A 20,840-nucleotide genomic window follows, 5' to 3' on the forward strand; every position below is an offset into this window, starting at 1 on the left:
GCTATGGGAAAGGCAAAACCTGCCAATGCAGGAAAATTCCTTTTTGGCCTTCAACAGCGACCCTGACGTAGCAGCACCTACCTACCTGTGGAGAAGAGGTTAACCTGCAAAAGAAGACTTAACTGAGGGAGGGCAGGGTGGGAGAAGCTCTGGAGCCAACTGACGCTTCGCAGGTAAGATTCACCTTCTGTTGTGTGGGCAGGGCAGTCCCTCACCATACCTGGCCGATCCCCTGGCAACGCCTCCCCAGACGGGATTGGGCAATTAGCTGAGGTAGGCGCAGACCTCCAGGTATCCAGCCTGGAGAGGGTGAAGCCAGCCCGAACTACCGGGAGCCACACTGGGATCCGGGGGGCTGCGCACAACCACACAAAAGGCATCCCTCATTTGATGTGGGGAGTGGTCATTGTAAGCTACACTGAACAAACGGGAAAAGAAAAGTATACTTTACATAACTCTGATTATGGCAGAGTGGGGAAGGAAATACAGAAAATTGTGTAATTGTCCAAAAGGGATAAAAAACTAATTACAAAAAAGTAAAAAATTTAAACGTGCATTTCAATTTTTTTGCCATGAAATTATTTCCTAACAAAACTGAAAGCATGAAAAAATCTCTGTTCCAATTTTCAGTTACTTAAAAAAAAAAAAAGCAAACAGCTTTCCCTATTTCAGCTTGTTGAAACAAATGCTTTATGTTCTGTTTGTACGTCAATGAGAGCACAGGATGAGATTTGAAGGCTTATAATTCCATACTAAATTTAGCTAGTAGTTTGGAGATAGAGAATTGCCATATAGAAACGTGTGGAGTTTAGACAGAGCATTTTAAGTGTCTATATCTGAAAACATATAACACTTTGGCTACAGGTAAGATTTCTGTCGGACATAAAAATTAGTGGGGTGAATGCTTGCTTGACATCAGTCCAATAGCTATTAACTTGGAGGAAGATCTGAGTATACTTTCTTCCTGGGTGCTGCTGACAAATATAGTATATTTGGCTATAACCTGGGGGATCTGGTTTGAACAACCCATGCCCTAGATTGTCTTTTAAGCTACAAAACAGTCCAATTGGAGAATAGGTAAAAATCACAAAGCAGAGCTGAATGCAAAGACTTGCTGTCACACAAACTGCTGAAAGAAAAGGCTTCAAATTAGGCTCAGACTACTTCAACATCCTTTAAAAACATGTTCCATTTCTCATATATTCATATTGCCACTTTCCCTATGGCTGGAAGTAGCCTGCCAAGAACAGCCTCTTAATGTGTGTCAGATATAAACAGCAAAAGGAACATTGAGGCACTAGCAGGTTATGCCCCGTAGCTTGAATTTTTTTTCTCCTGCCAAGATTCTTGCACAGCCCAAGCCTCATTATCATTTGCAAGTAAGGGATTATCTTTTTATTTAGGCAAATGTTTAGTATTCCGAGTTTGTTTCTTTAAGCAGATATGATAAGCCAGTGGCTGTCCCCCCACCAAAAAAAAAAAAATTGTATAAGAAATGTCTTCTCTCCTGTCAACAATTTCAATAAATGACTCAAAGGATGAGTAAATTATTTGAGAACTACCAAGTCCAATGAGCACACAAAAGCATAATACAATGGCTGGGCACAGGGCCAACCTTCCATGAGGTGAAAAGAGCCACTCGCCTCAGGCGGTGAATTATCACCATTCATGCCCCACAAGGTTGCCTAACACCTGCCACAATAAGCTGACCGGCCAACATTGCTGTCTGCCACCATTCCTTCCCTCTTGCCCACCTGCTGCTTCTCGCCTTCCTTTCTACCTGCCCACCTCCCCGCTCACACGGAGAGCAAGGTACTGTGGGCAAGGTTGCCCAGAAAGCACCTGTACCACCACTAATATGTGACACTTTAAAATACTGGTTAAAAACACAGTTTAAAAATTCCTAAAGTTTAAATAAAATTTAATGCCAAATTTTTAACATGTATTTCAAAGAGCCACAAAGTGCTGGTTTGGCTGCTCTCTGGGTGACCTCATCCACAATGCCTCACTCTGAGTCGGGACCCTTTCCTCAGAGCAAAGCTGGGAGCACCCACAGCTGACTGGCTGAGGAGAGGACTGTGAGGCAGACATGGTGGCGGCGGAGAGTGGAGGGTGGGAGGAGGAGAAGACTGCAGGAATGGTGGGAGATATGCTGCTAGGACAGTCCCAGGCACCACAATGTCTTTGCCAGCTCGAGCTAAGGAAGTAAGATTCTGTTTTTAAGTAGTAACAGAAATCCAGTCTAGAAACCCAGAATTTGGCAATGTAGACTTGAAAATTAAACAAGCATGCTCTTGCTTCTTCAAAAGCTGAAAGGAGAAAATAAACAAAGGCTGCAATCCTTATCCGGGAGAATGTCCAACTGAACTCAATAGGACTTGCTCCTGAGAAGATATATGAGATTGTACCTACATGATAAAATGAAGTGCACTTTATAGTCTACAGTGTGAAGCAGTTTGTTTAAGAGGTCAGTAGTTAGAATTCTCATTTTTACCGGCTCTGCAGCGGGTTTTTAACCAGTTTCTTCAGCTCCAATTACTGCCCATATGTCATATAAATATATCTGATAACCAGCAAGCATTTTCAAAGTTATAAACAATCTGTTGAGAGGAAAAAATGAAAAGAAAATCTATCTGATCCAAAGATGAAACAGGCAGAATAAAAAGCATAAACTGAATGTGAATTGCATAGACATTCCAAGCAACAGTAAGGTTTTTTATTTATTAAAAAAATCCATTAGAAAGAAGAAGAAGAAATATCTTGGTCACTAATTCTGATGGGACAATCCACATCCATTAAAATTAATTGGAATTATGCCACTGGCTTTAATAGTATGTGCATTGTAATTACAGTGAGCAATTGGGAATTATGTTTTGTTAATGGTTAAAAAACTTCTACTGTGAAATTTTGTTTTTTTTGTTTTCACTCTCAAAATCATCAGTTTACAGTAACTGATGGGGCATAGAATTGCCTGGGGAGGAAAGAGTCACCCCAGACTGGGTGGGCCGCAACTTGATTTTGGGCAATTCTCTTATGAGACCTCCCTCTGTCAAAGGCGAACCTTGGTGTCTCAAATATCAGTGGCATCCCGCGTGACACCAAAAGCTGGCACAGCCCCCCAGCCTCTTGCCTTCTGTCAGATGTCACTGCTGCAGCACCTGCTGCGGTACCCTAGAAGCTCTGCACTTAGTGAAACCAAACCAGTCGCGTTCTTCTAGATCTGCCTTTACCTCTGTAGCAGAGGTGGGCAACCTGCGGTCCTTTTCATGTGACTCTTGACCTAATTCCAAAGCCCTGTGCAGCTGATCAGTTCAGACCAGTAAGAACAATCTTGCTTCCCTGTGGATCCTGCGCTTTAGCATGAGAGAGGTTTTTAATTTCATGGTGCACAATTGCTCAATTCTCATCACCACTTCCAAGATACCAAAGGTAGTTCGAGGTTCAAGCCGGCCAGTTTCTTCCTCTCACTCCTCCATTTTCTGCCCCTCTCTCAATACCTCAACATTCCATAGCTCAACTCGCTGCAGCATTTTGTAGGCCCCTCAGTGTAAGTCCTGGTAGCCAGTAAGTATTTTCTGGATTTGTTTACATTTATGAACAAATATACATCTGCACACCTAGGAAGTCTCTTGAGAATTCAGCAACTACCACCTTATTTTTGGTTGGCCCCATCTCACATCCAGACTGATAGAATGGGAACCTTCCAAGTTCAATATTAGAGGAAATAATAAACAACAACCAGCTGACTAACATGCCATAGTTTTGCTGGAGATTATTATGGCTATTTATCTGAAAGATTATTTCTAGCCAAATCTCTTGGTTTCTCTGTAGAAATTAAATGGCTTATGACTCAATTTCTTCAAATCTTAAGGAATTATTATGGCTGCAAACATTCTGTAGATACAACTCTGATGTTAGTATGAGCAACAAGAACAAGTATAAATAGAAGAATTAGCAGCTGTGCACAGGAAATAAAGCAAATTATAATGAAGGTGACCTAAAGTTAAAATAAATGCATTCAGTTAGCTGTCATGCAAGGCAAGCCAGTCTAGGAAACTGGAAGAAGAAATCTAGAGTAGTAGCTATGCAATATTAAGTATGCAAAGTAAATTATCTTGTTTAAAAATAAATGAAACTTTTTTATTATTATTGAGTCACCTTGTACAAGACTTTCAGCTGCGATGGGCAGCAGCTCCTCAGGATTTGGGGCCCATCTATAATGGGTTTATGTGATGTATACAGTGGTACCTCGGGTTACATATACTTCAGGTTACAGACTCCGCTAACCCAGAAATAGTGCTTCAGGTTAAGAACTTTGCCTCAGGATAAGAACAGAAATCGGGCTCCGGCGGTGCAGCAGCAGCAGGAGGCCCAAATAGCTAAAGTGGTGCTTCAGGTTAAGAACAGTTTCAGGTTAAGTACGGACCTCCGGAACGAATTAAGTACTTAGCCCGAGGTACCACTGTAATGGTGTTAGCATTGTTTTTGCTAACATTTTATTAATTATTTTACTTTAAGTGGGTTTGTCCATTAAGAAAACTATGCTGTACAGGCAGCATGTAAATTTAATAAATAAATACATTGTACCAGTTCTGATACCAGCAATCCTTTAACTGGAGATTGCAAATACTGAACCTGAGACTTATACAAGTAGAAATCAAGCACTGATTTCCTACTTTCCTACTTTCCACAGAACACAGCAAGCAATGCTGTATTATCATAAGCATATGATAAATTGGTATTTAGCAATATATGACTTTTTTTTGCAAACTATATAAGCAATTGAAAATGTTGTTTGGATTAGATGGGCCAATATGTATTACACTGTTTTTCACAGACTCATTTTTGTAGCATGATGAATTTTTCACCTTTACTTTTTTCTTCATATTTTTTATTATTTCTTTCGAGGGCAAGAACAGCTATCAGAGCACTCCTTTTCGAAGCACGAAAAACTCTTATATTCATTTCATTAAGCTAGATTTCCTGGGTAGCCAGTTCTAAAGTGGTTTGATTCATGAGTTGGAGAAACACTTTACAGAGTGTGCAATACTGAATAAATATAAATATCATACAATTTATTCAGAGCAAGGATGTGACCTGACATGATAAAAATACCAGGTTTTCTCTGAGCAAAAGATAAATATTAATCCCACACTTTAGCTTCTACCACACATTTATGCATGGGTGTAAGTAAGCCCAAATGCAAGCGCCCCGTGACTGTATTTCACTTTAGGGTATTATTCAAACAATCCTTTAGAAAAACTGAAGGGAATGGAATGTAAATGAATAAAAAGTATTATGGAATTCAGAAAGAAAGCCACCGAGAAATCAGCCATGTCCCCCTGAGGGAATAGAGGTGGCCTGGGATGCAATGCCAGTTGCTTATTGCAACATCAAAATGTATAGATAATATGCAACTTATTTTTATTTTACCTGGAATGTCATTATCTTCAATGCTCCCTTCAATGGATCCAACGGAATAATTAGCTGGACTGATTGGAGGACTGGAAGTAAAGCTTGCATATCCAAGGGAAGAGTTGATTTCAAAATAATCATGGCTGTGATTTAATCGATGAAATTCAAAAGCTGATACTATTGATGTACGTTGCTTCGGCTGGAAAAAAAAATGAATTGAAATGTAAATATTTTAATTTATTTTCTGCCTCTAAGGTTCATCACCTTTTTTAAAAAAATGGTTTGTTAAAACAGATGCTCAAAAATTCCATTGCATTTCTACCCTGTAAATTGATCTTCCGTACATAATTCCTACAATTATTGCATTCTCGTTTGTCGCTTAGCAGGGCCACAGCCCAATCCAGGAGGCCATCTTATTCCCATGTGGCCATTGTGGGGGGAGACACCTGGTGCCTCCCCTGCCAGCGGTGCCAGCCCAACAGGGAAGGCCTGATTGATCAGGAAAGTCAGATTGCAGGGGAAGGGGCTGAGCCCAGTCCATGCCCGCTGTACTTAAGAGGGCGATATTGTGTAGTTCACCCTCTTGGGAGATCATCATGGGATTCACCACCTGCCCACTCAGGTTGTAAGTGGCCTGCCGAAAGTTGAGTAGGTGGGCCAGCGTGAAGACCTTGCTATGGCTATTTGATCACTATTTGGGGACAGGGAGGATTTCCTCCCCCTGCAAACGAACTGGCTGGTCTGCAGGTTTTTGCCTACCTCATGGCAACAGTCACAACTTTGGTGAATAAGGCATTGGGATGGATCATTAGCTGATTAAAGGGCTCAAGGAGAGGTGTCTCTGTCCACAAACCCACATGGGCAGGTCAATAGGCCATGACACCTCTCCCAATGGCGGCCCAAGCAGGATCGTAGCACCTGGTGCCTGTCAGAGGCAACTACCCAGCTCCGGGTTGACCCCCATCTCATTTCGCAACCAGCAAGTGGGTTGATTGCCTTAGCCAAAACCTACTTACATCTGTAATCAATAATAAATTCTGACCTATTTCAACCCAACACAAATATCCTGTGTTTATTTCTATGGTTCACTCCACACAATGCTGCGGGTACCATGTGCATGTGACAGCAATCATCTACTGCCGCTCCACCCCAGCTGCTATAATACAGTACCAAAAAACATATCAGTACGAGGTAACAGATTGTATGGTCAATAGAAAACCTTATATGCGAATAAAATATTGACATTTTAGTAGGTTTCGAAGCGGGTTTGGAGAGACAGCATTTCAATGTTGATTCAATGGCAAAATTAAATTAATATCTAGACAGATGAGGCATAGAACAGAATTAAAATAAACATTGTGAGTATATTCTGTGATACAATCTCGATAATATGCTTCAGACCTAAATTAAACTTTGTCTTAAATCCACTTTAATTTGATCCAAAGCTTTTGACGCATTCGAAATCCAAAATGAGTTAGTTCGGTTTGAAGTGCCTTAGGTTCACATCAGTTGGCCTTTCCTGATATAGCCTGTGCTTTAGAGTACTTCTCCAGACCTTTTGCTTAAGGCTTGCAGATCATGGGTTGCTTTTTATTACTGAGCAAAAAGTGTGTGGATGGCAGTTACAGAATATTTAAAAAGGGTTCTACTTTTGCCTGAATGTACACTACAGGCATGATAGTAATGAAGGGAGATATCAGGGACAGACCAAAAAAGCCCCCTATTTGTAATCAGAGGGTTCATTGTTGTGTTATATTCTCTTCTGTACCACTGAGATGGTCAATTAAATACATTTATGTCCACACCTTAAAAGAAAATAAGAACATAAGAGCCCTACTAGATCAGACCAAAGGCCCATCTGATTCAGCAAGCGCTTCCCACAATGACTACCCAAATGCCAATTGGTACCCCTAAGTAAGACTCATACTCATTCCCCAGACTCATTCACAGCACTCAAACAGGAGACTCACAACAATTTTCCGTTTTTAAAATCCACAATCATTTCTAGCTCTTTCTAGCAGTGCCACTGTCTAGCAACAAATTTTCCCATTTCTGGCAAAAGCCTATAATTTCATCCCTTTTTGCAATGCTCTTTCATGCTCCAGAATAGCAGCATCTAAGACATTTTGAATACAAATAGTACCAACAAAATGTATGTTTATTTAAAATGCAGATGCTGCATTTAAAATGTATATACAGCCATAATTTTAATTGTACTTCTAAAATCATAATAAAATTAATATATGACACCATCACAGTCAACATCACACACAACTGCATTAACAACTGCTGAAAACCCAAGCAGCAGCAACCAACTCCCAGGACACTAACCAGTGTCAAAATATTCCAGATGTCAGAATGACAGCTGTAAATAGGATGCAAGAGGGATGTTACCAGCAGAGCATTCCACAGAGTGGATGCCATTGTGGAGAACTCAGGCTCCTGGATACCATTACTTTTCCTCTTTGTATGGGACATGGAGGAATGCACTCCTGATAGACTGAGAATATGGGAGGATACCTATGGAGGATACAGTCTCCGAGGTACTTAATTCAATACATCACCAGTATGGAAGCTTTGAAAGTCATGAAATGTTTTACCACTCTAAATCCTACCTGATCTACAAAGTTGATAAGCATGGCCTCCACTTCATTCATTCATTCATTCATTCATTCACTCACTCACTCAAAAATATTGAATAGAGTGTTCGGCACTCAAAGAATGCAATGCTACTGAATTCAGTGGGAACCGAGTCTCTGACTTTAATTAAGTCCCGACATTGAATTAGTAATGAACTAATCCAAGAGCACAGCTATTCAATGTTCTGAGTCCATCTGTTGACAATTTCATGATGAAAATAGCATTTAAAGGCTGTTTCCAATTAACTATCACATAACAGCTTGTTCTAACAATAATTCCAATTTCTCTCTGCTTTCTTGTGTGCAAGCCATCAAACAAAAAATAGCTTTGACAGAAAGTGATAAATGGCTAATACAGCGGTGTCTGGAGAAAGAGGAAATGAAGAACCCTGTGCTAGCCAAAAGGAGTTATAGAGTTGAAAAGAGGCATGTGTGGACAGCATGAAGTAAAAACAGCTCTGACGCTTGGAAAGTCTTTTAGATGAAATAAAATAAATTTCATGAAGCACATGACATTTTTTAAAAGAGGTAAATAGAAACTGAGAGTTTGCAAGCAATAACAGTCAATCAAAATTATGTTTATGCCATGTAGTCTCCAATTTTATATTTACATCAAAATTGGCATGTTTAAAATGAGCTGAACAAGGAAAGTCACCTCACCAAAACTTGGACATTTCAATACTTTTTGGTGTCTTTTTGTTTTGCTAGCTGCTCATTCATCTTAACATCATTTTACTTTTTCTTCTTTACCCTCAGTGCCCCCACTGCTGTTTAATCTGTTTGGCTGTGACTGGCATTCCCAATATCCTCATGCATCATTGTGACCTCTTCAACAAAAAATTGCATGGGCTGCCACACTGAATCAGAATGAACATCAGTGAAGGCATATGTGGCTGAGGTCAGTGAAGTCCAAAAGGAAGAAAACTAGCCTAGAGGAAAAAACAGGTGCTGAGAAGAAAGAGAAGGTGTAGTACACTAATGTAACAATGCAATACAAGATTTCAATAAAATGTCATAAATCAAGCATAATAGCTGAAAAAGAACACAAATAGAAATCTGGGTATGCTCTTTCTGGTCAGGTCTAATTAAAATCAAGCTTTTAAAGATATTTTAGCATTATCAGTGGAGGGATTTCATTTCAACATTTTAAAATAGTTCATATCACTGCAAATTATTAGAGGAATGTAAGATAAAACGTTGAAATCTTTAACAAAATCAAAGAACATTTTTATTTCCGACCACCCACCTGAGGTCGTATAACTTTCACTATATTTTTCAGTGCAGTATCTGGCGATGGAGGAGAGCAGTCAGGTGTTGGGCCTGTTGAACTGTTTCTATGGTTACTGGTACCTGGTGCAATAATTGCTACTTGAGGTGCATTCTCTGTGAATAAAAATAGCATTACAGTGAATACAATGTTCTATGGAAAATACATTTAGAACAGGAAATTGCATTTGAAGGGGGGATGTGAATATGTTACAGTTATTGTCATTAAATTATTATTGTTTGTTTTCACTAGAATATGCTCACTTCTGGTTTTGAAGAGCAGTATGGAACTGATCAAAGGTGTTGCCACGTATTCAAATCTAACTCTTGCAGGAACAAGCTTAGGTGTGAAGATTATCCCTCTAGGCATTATTCAAGCATACAAAAGAATGCTGTGAAATAGTGACTAGGGATATATTCATTTATATTCGATATATTTCGGCACTAGGGATATATTCATGACGCCCCAATTGGCTTGGAAAGGCTGATTTGAAACACAGCTTTTGAGTTCCAGTAGGTGGTCTGTACTATCATCACTGACAGCATTATCAGGTGGGAGCAGAATTTGTGGTTATGCAAACCAATCGCCAGATCACAGTCAAAAGTCAGTTACTTTGGTTCCTATACTTAATTCACCAAGTGTGCAACTTACAATACCGATTCTAGAAATATTGATTCCACAAACAATAAAAATGTATTCAGTTTGTTCCTATTGTGTGCAATGATAATTTTACTTACAAAATATTCAAAATATACTGCACATTAAACATTTGTGCAGGAAGCACTCTAGCTAAACACAGATGGCATGGACTAGAGATACTCAGTAACTATATAAGATAGCTAGCACATCTCTTATTTATTTCGTCCAAATTGCTCTATTTACATCCAGAAAGGCAATGTTAAGCTCAAAGGGAATACTTATTCAGTGGTCTGACCTAAAAAATTTGAATGGCACTAAAAGTTTGGATCAATACAACAGGAAATACATTGGCGAACATCTGTTTCTTCTGATAAATGCAACTATAAAAAACGTTTCCTCATTTATATTTCATTGCATATCCAGGCACATTGTGTCCATGGCCCAGTGAGGGGCCAACCATAAATAACTTTTATTTATTACAGATTTAGGTAGGTTTGGGCCAAGTCATTGGGTATGTATCCAGAATCAAACAGCCCAACTGCTGGTGGATAAGTAGGGTGGGGATTGACCCTGACAAGTGATATGACCGCAGCAGGGCCACCATTGGGAAGGATGCTGTGGCCCATCGGTCCCCGCTTGGGACCCACTTGGATTCCTGGACAAAGACAGCCATTCCTGGAGTCCCTAAGACTGTTGGATGGCATCTTGTATGCCTCCTTCTGGCAATGCCTGTAGTCAAGCTACAGCCAAATGTATTTCCTTTAGACCACAACAATGAGGACAAAAGACTGGGGGGATCTGCAGTCTGGGCAACCCAGAACTTCCATGCACACTGCCCAGGCATGTACAAAAACAATGTGGAAGGCAGCAGTTATGAGTTACCCGTCTCTGCAGCCACAGCAGGTGATGTGATTCTCCAGTGGTTTGACTTCACCCCCGGAGGCACACTCCATTGTCTCTCAAAACAGACAGATGCCAACAAAATCATTCATGTCTATTTTTAACTGAAGGAAAAAGTGCATGAGTAAAGTATGGGTGGGCTATGAGACTTCATATAAATTACTTTCAAGGTTCATTAAAGGTCTCAGATAAGCTTCTTGTACAGTTGTACTTCTGTAGAATACACATTCATCCTCAATACAATTCCATATTTTATATCAAATTGGAGTAATTTTCATATACACCTCACTTGGTTTGTTTGTTTTTTTGTCACAAATGATTTGACTAGGTTGACCCTAATATTAAATTAGTAAAATATGTTTTGCAAGCATGATAGGGTTTTATTTCTTGACATGTTCTATAATTTTGTAAGTAATTCTAAAGAATAAAAAACTTCAACATTTCAACCAAAGAGCAGAACATTGGTTTGAAGAAATCAAAGGGGGAAATGCTGCATAATTATAGGTGTTTAAATTTGATCAAAGGCATGAACTAAAAAAAAATGACTGCCAATGCAATTAGGGGTATGCAAACAGCTTTCTAAGTGAAAGTGTTGTGCCAAAAGTAAACCACACATTAAGCTGATTCACACACATGCTAAGCCAAACTTGGGCTTATTGAAACTGTGTAAACATATAGACTCCAAGAATTATTATTAGCGTTGCCAGATAACTGACTTGGTTTCTACAACATGCTAAACCAAACTTTGGCTTAGCAAAACCATGTGAGCATAGATGATCCTAAAGAGGAGCACAAATCCACTTTTCCTCCCTGGTACATTTTACTGCTTGAGCTCGGGTGGTGTTGGGACTGTTTTGTTGGGAAGGGGTTGTTGCTGTTGTTGCTGGTACTCTTTTTGTATCTTTATTTTAGATATTTTATGTTTTATTTATTGTTTCTGACTACTTTCGTTATGTTGCAGTTATGTATTTTTCATGTTGTAAGCTGGCTTGAACATGGTTTGAACTCTGGAAAGGTTGCCAGCAAATAAAATTATGTATGTATCTGCTGCACTGTGCTAAGCTAAGCCAATGTTTGGCTTAGCATGCCATCTGAAGTTGTGGTGAAGTAGTCCCACACTGGCTACAGCTTGTGGTTAGTGAGCAGACAACTTTACCATGAATATTGGTTTGGATGATATGCAGCATGGTAGGGAAAAGGGGTGGGGAGGACTAAGGCAAATGCAAGCTTCTTTGTTGACACTTTTCCTTTGAGGCATCAATCAAATAATCAAAAGTGTTGGTAGAAGGTTGACATCTTTCAATATAGCAGGTTACTGTCACAGAAACCAGTCATTGTGAAAACTGAGGATTAAGAAAACCCACTAAACACCATACTGTCTAAAAACGGTAGTTGGCAGTACCTGATGATTTGGGATAGACAGAACTATCAGAAATTACACCACATAACTTGTGACTCCACAAGTCAAACAGCCCACCAGCCATGTATAATGGCATACCAGGAGCTCAATAAAGCTTCTGTTTTCGTGGAACTGCAAAATCTAGAGGTGGGAGGGTTTTCAATAACCTGGCAAGAAACAATAGAGAAGGGGAACGTATTTCAAAAGTGCCTGATTACCTCAAGCAGTTCCCTTGAAAAAACAATTTCAGGTGCTCATGAGGAAGAGTTGTTGGACTCAAAATATATTAAGCTTTCATAAACTGAATTCTCTTTATGGTGCCATTTTCTTCTATTTCCTTCTCTCTATCTTCCTTGTCAGACAATACAGTACACTGGTGATGAGCTGTCTTCAAATTGTTGAACCATTTGTGTGGGTATTTCCGAAACTAATATTGAACCAAACCACAGTCAATCTGGGAGCAATGTCAACAGACCAATTCCAATGTGAAACTTGAGAGAGTCCAACCCCAATGTGAAAATGGTCCTCCGCCACCCATTTCACAGAAGGTGGCTAGTGAACCAACCACATCTCTCGCTCCCCTCTCCTAAAGAAAAACAGAGAGACAGAATTTCTCTTCCTGTTATTGAAGAGCAGATCCATTCCTCTCCTGATCAACCTGTCCCTATGAAATAATTTATGTTCATTTCACATGCTGCTTATATATTAGAGAGAGGATGAGTTGGTGGAAGGTGTTTTTGCACATAGACTGTGCATTTTAAAATTGTACACTGCAGACTGTTGCCAAGTGCTGGGGGCAGGTTGCAGCAAGGAGCTGCCTTCCTACCACAGTGCTGCTTTAGTCTGTAAGTAAAAAAATAAAATAAGTGGGGGGGGGAATAAGCTGGCAGCTCTAATGTAGAGCAGAATTTTGCATAGTTCATATGCTGAAGGGGAGAAAATTACAATGGCCACAATTCAGAGTAGCAAACATGGGTATTTCTGGATCTGACAGACAGCAAAAATATTACTAGAAAGAACTGAAAGAGCAGATGGAAGATCCAAAGATGGAACCAAAGGGTAACAGAAAATAGAAAACAGATTGCATTTATTGTTTTGAATTATTTGTTGTGCTGTACAAAATGGAATCCCTACTGTTGTTCTGAACAGGAATGTAAATACATAACTGAATAGCTATAACAAGCCTGATATTGTCTCTGCAAGTTATTTGGGGGTGGTGCTTAGAATTAATTACAAGTGAAATGCATTCTAGTGGCAGGAGGGAGTCTGCTTAGTTTGTTTTTCTTCTCATATAAAAGAGTATAAGCATGAGGATTACCAACCTCATCTTTCCCCTCATCTTTCACCTGCAGAAACAGATCCTGGAATTGCTTAGTAATGTCAGCCAACTGTGTGGAATAACAATTCTCATTATGTACTAATGAGGGGGAATAATTCATTTCCTGAGTAATTTGTAAATACCCAGTGGAGCATTCCAAACAATGCTACACTATATTCATTTCAAATTCTAGACAGTCTTTGCAACAAAAGTAGAACACATTTAGAAACTATGGGTGATGTTGATTGTTAATCATACTCAGAATAGAGACCAACTGAAACCAATGGACCATTGTTTTCAATAGGTCTACTCCAAGAACGGTTGATGTTAAACACCACCCAACAATGATTAAAATACAATTAATAATAAGACTGCAATACAATATCTGTAGCATTCAATGGGTTTGGGAAGGTGCAGTTCCACATCTGACACAACGAAGTATTCCGTGAGTTTGGGAAGGGCACTCACTGTGTAAGGAAACCTTGCAACAGGTCTGTCCTAATACCAGGGAGCAGTAGGAGTCAGGATAACATCAACATATATATTGGGGAGGTCGCTGCCACCAATTGCTCAAACACCTGCCCACCCGCCTCACTGCAACTACCAATCACCCACCCACTGCTGATCACCCGCAAACCTCACTCCAGCCTCAAATTGCACACCGGCTTGCTGCAGCCAACCCCACCCCCTGCATTCACTATCCATGTTTAAGACGACCCCCAACTTTTGCCTTTTTATTTTTTTAGCAAAAAACTTTGTCTTGGAAAAATACAGTAATAGCGGTTGTGTGGGTCTGGGTGGGTGCATGATCAACAACTCTGCATAGCAGATGGGACTTGCCTTGCAGAAAAGAATAAGGTTCTCACTTTCCTACTTAAATAAGGAGAGGACCATACCCAGAGAAGCAAGGGGAGACATGTCTCTTTAACAGACACTACAACGTCAATATTAAAATATGGTTAAAGAACAACAGCAGAGAACACATACAAGCATTTAATAAAGCACCCAAGGAATAAAATGCCTGAAGAAAGAACTTCACTAATGGCTTCTAAAATATACAAGAAGGCAATCTGGTAGGCCCCATTACAGAGTGTGTTCAATTATTGCAGCCATAAAACAAGACCTACTTTGAGCGTTAGAGGAAAGATCACACATAAGACCCGAGTGAGTTTTCCTTGCAGATCTTAAAGCTGGAGCATTGGTACAATTACTTGTACTCATGCGCTCCTTCTGCTCTTCCTTCATTCTTTCAGTCTGATTCAATTAATTCTTTCTCTTTGACTCAAAACTCAGCTTGCAAATTCAGCAGTAACAACAAGCTAACAAGATTGCAAACCATGGTTTGAAGCTGGTTTGCAATTCCGTTTGTGTGTTTGTGCCAAAGCGAAAGCAACTCATTGAATCATAATGTGTTAAGGAAGCACATGAGCACATGGCTCATCTGTTGGCATCTATCTGTCTTGAGAGACAATGAGTATGCCTCTGGGGGTGAAATCTAACTGCTGCATTAGCAGGACTGAAGTGAACTCCCCAGGGCGCAAGCTGCATTGAGGTCCCAAGCTGCCCAGACAATACCCCTCTCTTGGCCTCATTGACATGGTCCAAAGAAAAGTAGAGCAATACATTTGGCACCATCTTGGCTGCAGAAGCTGCTGGAAGGAGGCATGCAAGGGGCCATCCAACTGTCTTAGGGACTCCACTCTGGATTGGTGTAAGGTTTACTCCTTAGCGCACCAGACCATGGTATAGTTTGCTGCTGTGTCTGCTGCATGTCTTTGTATGGAAGGCCATCCAGTTTGTCTGCAGTTGTCACTGCCAAATTCTTTGGCCCTTTCCCACAGCAAGGATTTATATAATCCAGAAATGCATGGCAAGTGAAGAATGTCAATGCAGAGGAGGCCATTTCTTTACAAACTTTTGTTCTGTGTAATATAAAGAATAAAGGTATGTGCTTTTGGTGGGCAGGAATAAAGACTGAAATGTGAACAAATTGAAAATAGTTTTTCTTAGACGAGGAATGTGTGTGTGTCCACTAATGCACAAGCTAAATTTTCTGCAAATCAAGCAGCATTTACAGCTTGTATTTTGTTTATAAAAACAAACACACACATATCTGAATAATACAAGTATGTTTTCAAAATATTTGGTTGCTTTTCAGTCACTAAATCCACCAGCTAATTATTCCCTATCATCACCCAAAATGATTAAGCTTTACTTCTTTACAGCTGCCAGATAGTTATCACTTTAGTGATACAATTACTTTGTGTCTAGGGTACCTCAGATTTATTAAATCCTGTAACTTTTCAAAGGATGATTGATTTCTCAGCCTCACAAATCAAGAATACATTATGTTATTTATATATATATATATATATATATTTGCTTTCGTAGATTTTCACGGGTACAGGAATGCAGGTTTTGGTGTCTTCGGGTGTCTTCCCGTGTAAGAGTCGGGGTGTCTGTGCGACGTTTCGACGAGGTCTCACTCGTCATCTTCAGGCTGGTGCTTTCGGCTTCTTGTTACTGGAACAGAGCAGAGTCTGGTGTTTGAGTTCCTATAAATACTGTTGAGGGGTGTGGTGTATAGCCTCCAACGTTCTGGGCAGAGAGGAAGTTCCTAGATTAGTGTGCCTTTTCTTCTTTTGTTCCTTAATTACTTGAGGGATATCTTGGGTGATTTCATGAGTGATATTCTGAATACCACTGGGTGGGTCATTAAGTGTAGATTAGTTGCTAAAGCTTTCGTGTCTTGACCTCTTGAGCTTGTGAAGAGTTTTTCTGAGAAGATGGCTGTGCTGCATTTAGTTGTGCTCTGGCTTGGCTTCGTGTATAGGGGCGAGCTGTGGTTTTGTGCCTTGTGCCAGCCAGATCTGTGTAGGGATTGCAGGGGGGTGCAGCATCCGGAGGTGCCACTATAGTTTGGCTACTGGATGGAGTCTGTAATATGTCTGTGGAGAGGGTCTGGGTTTGGGTCTGGTGTGGTTGATTGGTGACGGCGTTCTGTGTGCCTCTGGTTCTGGTGTCGGTTTTTGTGGGGAGGGCTAATTTCCAGATGTCTGGCAGGCGGGACGTGTCGTCACGCTTGTTCATGTTGTGAGGGTGTTTCTCTATCTCGATGGCTTCCATGATTATTCTCTTGTGGTGATGTTCCATGTTAAAGAGCAATTTGGAATCTGCAAAATTAATTTCGTGTCCTGTTTCTTTCATGTGTTGGAAAAGAGAGGAAGTTTTTTCTTCTTTTTTGACGGCATTCTTGTGTTCTGCGATACGTGCATTTATTCGTCTGTTTGTTTGTCCAATGTACGTGGCTGGGCAGACTTTGCAGGGTATTTCATAGACCCCTTGGTTTTCCAGCTGGATTTTGTCTTTTGGGTTTCTGAGGATATTGGCTATTTTTTGGTTGGTGCAGAAGACTCTCATCTCCAGAACCAAACGCCTGGCTGACAAAGACCACTTGACAACTGAGTTACAGAATCTCTCAAATGTGTTAATCGCCAATGGATACCAGAAAAACAGGGTTACGAAGCTAATCCAAAAAGAAACACCCCCCAAAAACCAAGACACAGAAGAAAACAATGGCATGGCCCTCCTTCCTTATATCAAGGGCACTACAGACAAAATCAGCAAAATCCTCCATAAACACAATATCAAAACAGCCTTCTGCACCAACCAAAAAATAGCCAATATCCTCAGAAACCCAAAAGACAAAATCCAGCTGGAAAACCAAGGGGTCTATGAAATACCCTGCAAAGTCTGCCCAGCCACGTACATTGGACAAACAAACAGACGAATAAATGCACGTATCGCAGAACACAAGAATGCCGTCAAAAAAGAAGAAAAAACTTCCTCTCTTTTCCAACACATGAAAGAAACAGGACACGAAATTAATTTTGCAGATTCCAAATTGCTCTTTAACATGGAACATCACCACAAGAGAATAATCATGGAAGCCATCGAGATAGAGAAACACCCTCACAACATGAACAAGCGTGACGACACGTCCCGCCTGCCAGACATCTGGAAATTAGCCCTCCCCACAAAAACCGACACCAGAACCAGAGGCACACAGAACGCCGTCACCAATCAACCACACCAGACCCAAACCCAGACCCTCTCCACAGACATATTACAGACTCCATCCAGTAGCCAAACTATAGTGGCACCTCCGGATGCTGCACCCCCCTGCAATCCCTACACAGATCTGGCTGGCACAAGGCACAAAACCACAGCTCGCCCCTATACACGAAGCCAAGCCAGAGCACAACTAAATGCAGCACAGCCATCTTCTCAGAAAAACTCTTCACAAGCTCAAGAGGTCAAGACACGAAAGCTTTAGCAACTAATCTACACTTAATGACCCACCCAGTGGTATTCAGAATATCACTCATGAAATCACCCAAGATATCCCTCAAGTAATTAAGGAACAAAAGAAGAAAAGGCACACTAATCTAGGAACTTCCTCTCTGCCCAGAACGTTGGAGGCTATACACCACACCCCTCAACAGTATTTATAGGAACTCAAACACCAGACTCTGCTCTGTTCCAGTAACAAGAAGCCGAAAGCACCAGCCTGAAGATGACGAGTGAGACCTCGTCGAAACGTCGCACAGACACCCCGACTCTTACACGGGAAGACACCCGAAGACACCAAAACCTGCATATATATATATATATATATATATATATATATATGCTTTCGTAGATTTTCACGGGTACAGGAATGCAGGTTTTGGTGTCTTCGGGTGTCTTCCCGTGTAAGAGTCGGGGTGTCTGTGCGACGTTTCGACGAGGTCTCACTCGTCATCTTCAGGCTGGTGCTTTCGGCTTCTTGTTACTGGAACAGAGCAGAATCTGGTGTTTGAGTTCCTATAAATACTGTTGAGGGGTGTGGTGTATAGCCTCCAACGTTCTGGGCAGAGAGGAAGTTCCTAGATTAGTGTGCCTTTTCTTCTTTTGTTCCTTAATTACTTGGGGGATATCTTGAGTGATTTCATGAGTGATATTCTGAATACCACTGGGTGGGTCATTAAGTGTAGATTAGTTGCTAAAGCTTTTGTGTCTTGACCTCTTGAGCTTGTGAAGAGTTTTTCTGAGAAGATGGCTGTGCTGCATTTAGTTGTGCTCTGGCTTGGCTTCGTGTATAGGGGCGAGCTGTGGTTTTGTGCCTTGTGCCAGCCAGATCTGTGTAGGGATTGCAGGGGGGTGCAGCATCCGGAGGTGCCACTATAGTTTGGCTACTGGATGGAGTCTGTAATATGTCTGTGGAGAGGGTCTGGGTTTGGGTCTGGTGTGGTTGATTGGTGACGGCGTTCTGTGTGCCTCTGGTTCTGGTGTCGGTTTTTGTGGGGAGGGCTAATTTCCAGATGTCTGGCAGGCGGGACGTGTCGTCACGCTTGTTCATGTTGTGAGGGTGTTTCTCTATCTCGATGGCTTCCATGATTATTCTCTTGTGGTGATGTTCCATGTTAAAGAGCAATTTGGAATCTGCAAAATTAATTTCGTGTCCTGTTTCTTTCATGTGTTGGAAAAGAGAGGAAGTTTTTTCTTCTTTTTTGACGGCATTCTTGTGTTCTGCGATACGTGCATTTATTCGTCTGTTTGTTTGTCCAATGTACGTGGCTGGGCAGACTTTGCAGGGTATTTCATAGACCCCTTGGTTTTCCAGCTGGATTTTGTCTTTTGGGTTTCTGAGGATATTGGCTATTTTTTGGTTGGTGCAGAAGGCTGTTTTGATATTGTGTTTATGGAGGATTTTGCTGATTTTGTCTGTAGTGCCCTTGATATAAGGAAGGAGGGCCATGCCATTGTTTTCTTCTGTGTCTTGGTTTTTGGGGGGTGTTTCTTTTTGGATTAGCTTCGTAACCCTGTTTTTCTGGTATCCATTGGCGATTAACACATTTGAGAGATTCTGTAACTCAGTTGTCAAGTGGTCTTTGTCAGCCAGGCGTTTGGTTCTGGAGATGAGAGTCTTGGCTACGGAGTTTATTTGTGCAGGGTGGTGGTGTGATTGTGCATGTAAGTAGCGGTTGGTGTAAGTAGCGGTTGGTGTAAGTAGCGGTTGGTGTAAGTAGCGGTTGGAAAAAAACACACACCAACCGCTACTTACATGCAGATCTGGCTGGCACAAGGCACAAAACCACAGCTCGCCCCTATACACGAAGCCAAGCCAGAGCACAACTAAATGCAGCACAGCCATCTTCTCAGAAAAACTCTTCACAAGCTCAAGAGGTCAAGACACAAAAGCTTTAGCAACTAATCTACACTTAATGACCCACCCAGTGGTATTCAGAATATCACTCATGAAATCACTCAAGATATCCCCCAAGTAATTAAGGAACAAAAGAAGAAAAGGCACACTAATCTAGGAACTTCCTCTCTGCCCAGAACGTTGGAGGCTATACACCACACCCCTCAACAGTATTTATAGGAACTCAAACACCAGATTCTGCTCTGTTCCAGTAACAAGAAGCCGAAAGCACCAGCCTGAAGATGACGAGTGAGACCTCGTCGAAACGTCGCACAGACACCCCGACTCTTACACGGGAAGACACCCGAAGACACCAAAACCTGCATATATATATATATATATATATAACCAGAATTATTTTGTCACAAAGTGAAAACATGCAAATTAATAGGCCTAATAGAAGTGTCTAGTAGAGGTTATCCAGGTGCTGCTCTGGAACTGGAAAATAATGTAAGTGGGGCAACATCTGTCATGAAGGAAAGGCAACTGAATTATTAACTTAAGTGTCGGATGGGAGACAAATTGCTGAAAAATAGGAGTTGTTTGGTTTTTTTAAAAGCAAGGCTTACTTTAAGCCTCCTCAATACACAGTAAAAAAGTGAAAATAAAAATTCAGTTTCTACGTAACTCCTCTATGAAACCACCTTCTACCTAAATTGTGACCAAAACACACGTACGCAAGCAAAGGAAGTCAAGCACCCCAACCCCCATGACACTAATCTCTGTGAAATAAGAGGCATTTGTGTTTAGACCTCCAGTAACAGAAGCACAGGTAAATAAAGCCTGCATCCAGTGATAAGGTAATACATATCTAAATCCATTAAAAGGCTTATGAAGCAGAGGACAGTCATTCCATCTATTTGTGGCTAGATTACATTTTGCAATTCCAGTAATATAACGGGCATGGTAACTTGGAAAGAAACTCAGTAAATGCAATGATAGGCACCATTTTGAAATATAGTACCATATTAAATACCAATACAGTGATACCTCGGGTTAAGAACTTAATTTGTTTT

General features: G+C 40.8%; 1 protein-coding gene across 6 annotated transcripts in view; it reads right to left on the reverse strand.

Moving 5' to 3' along the window:
* Positions 1–20,840, reverse strand: part of ANKS1B (ankyrin repeat and sterile alpha motif domain containing 1B) — a 366,454-nt gene that overhangs the window by 241,506 nt on the left and 104,108 nt on the right. For all 6 annotated transcript variants that reach the window (XM_082240761.1, XM_082240767.1, XM_082240757.1 and 3 more), the window contains 2 exons: positions 9,301–9,437; positions 5,434–5,614 (listed from right to left, as the gene is read on the reverse strand). In XM_082240761.1, the coding sequence (XP_082096887.1) occupies positions 5,434–5,614; positions 9,301–9,437 (318 nt within the window). The remainder of the gene's footprint in view (positions 1–5,433; positions 5,615–9,300; positions 9,438–20,840) is intronic.

Source organism: Podarcis vaucheri, assembly GCF_965113315.1.
Source record: "Podarcis vaucheri genome assembly, chromosome: 10".
Classification (NCBI taxonomy): Eukaryota; Metazoa; Chordata; class Lepidosauria; order Squamata; family Lacertidae; genus Podarcis; species Podarcis vaucheri.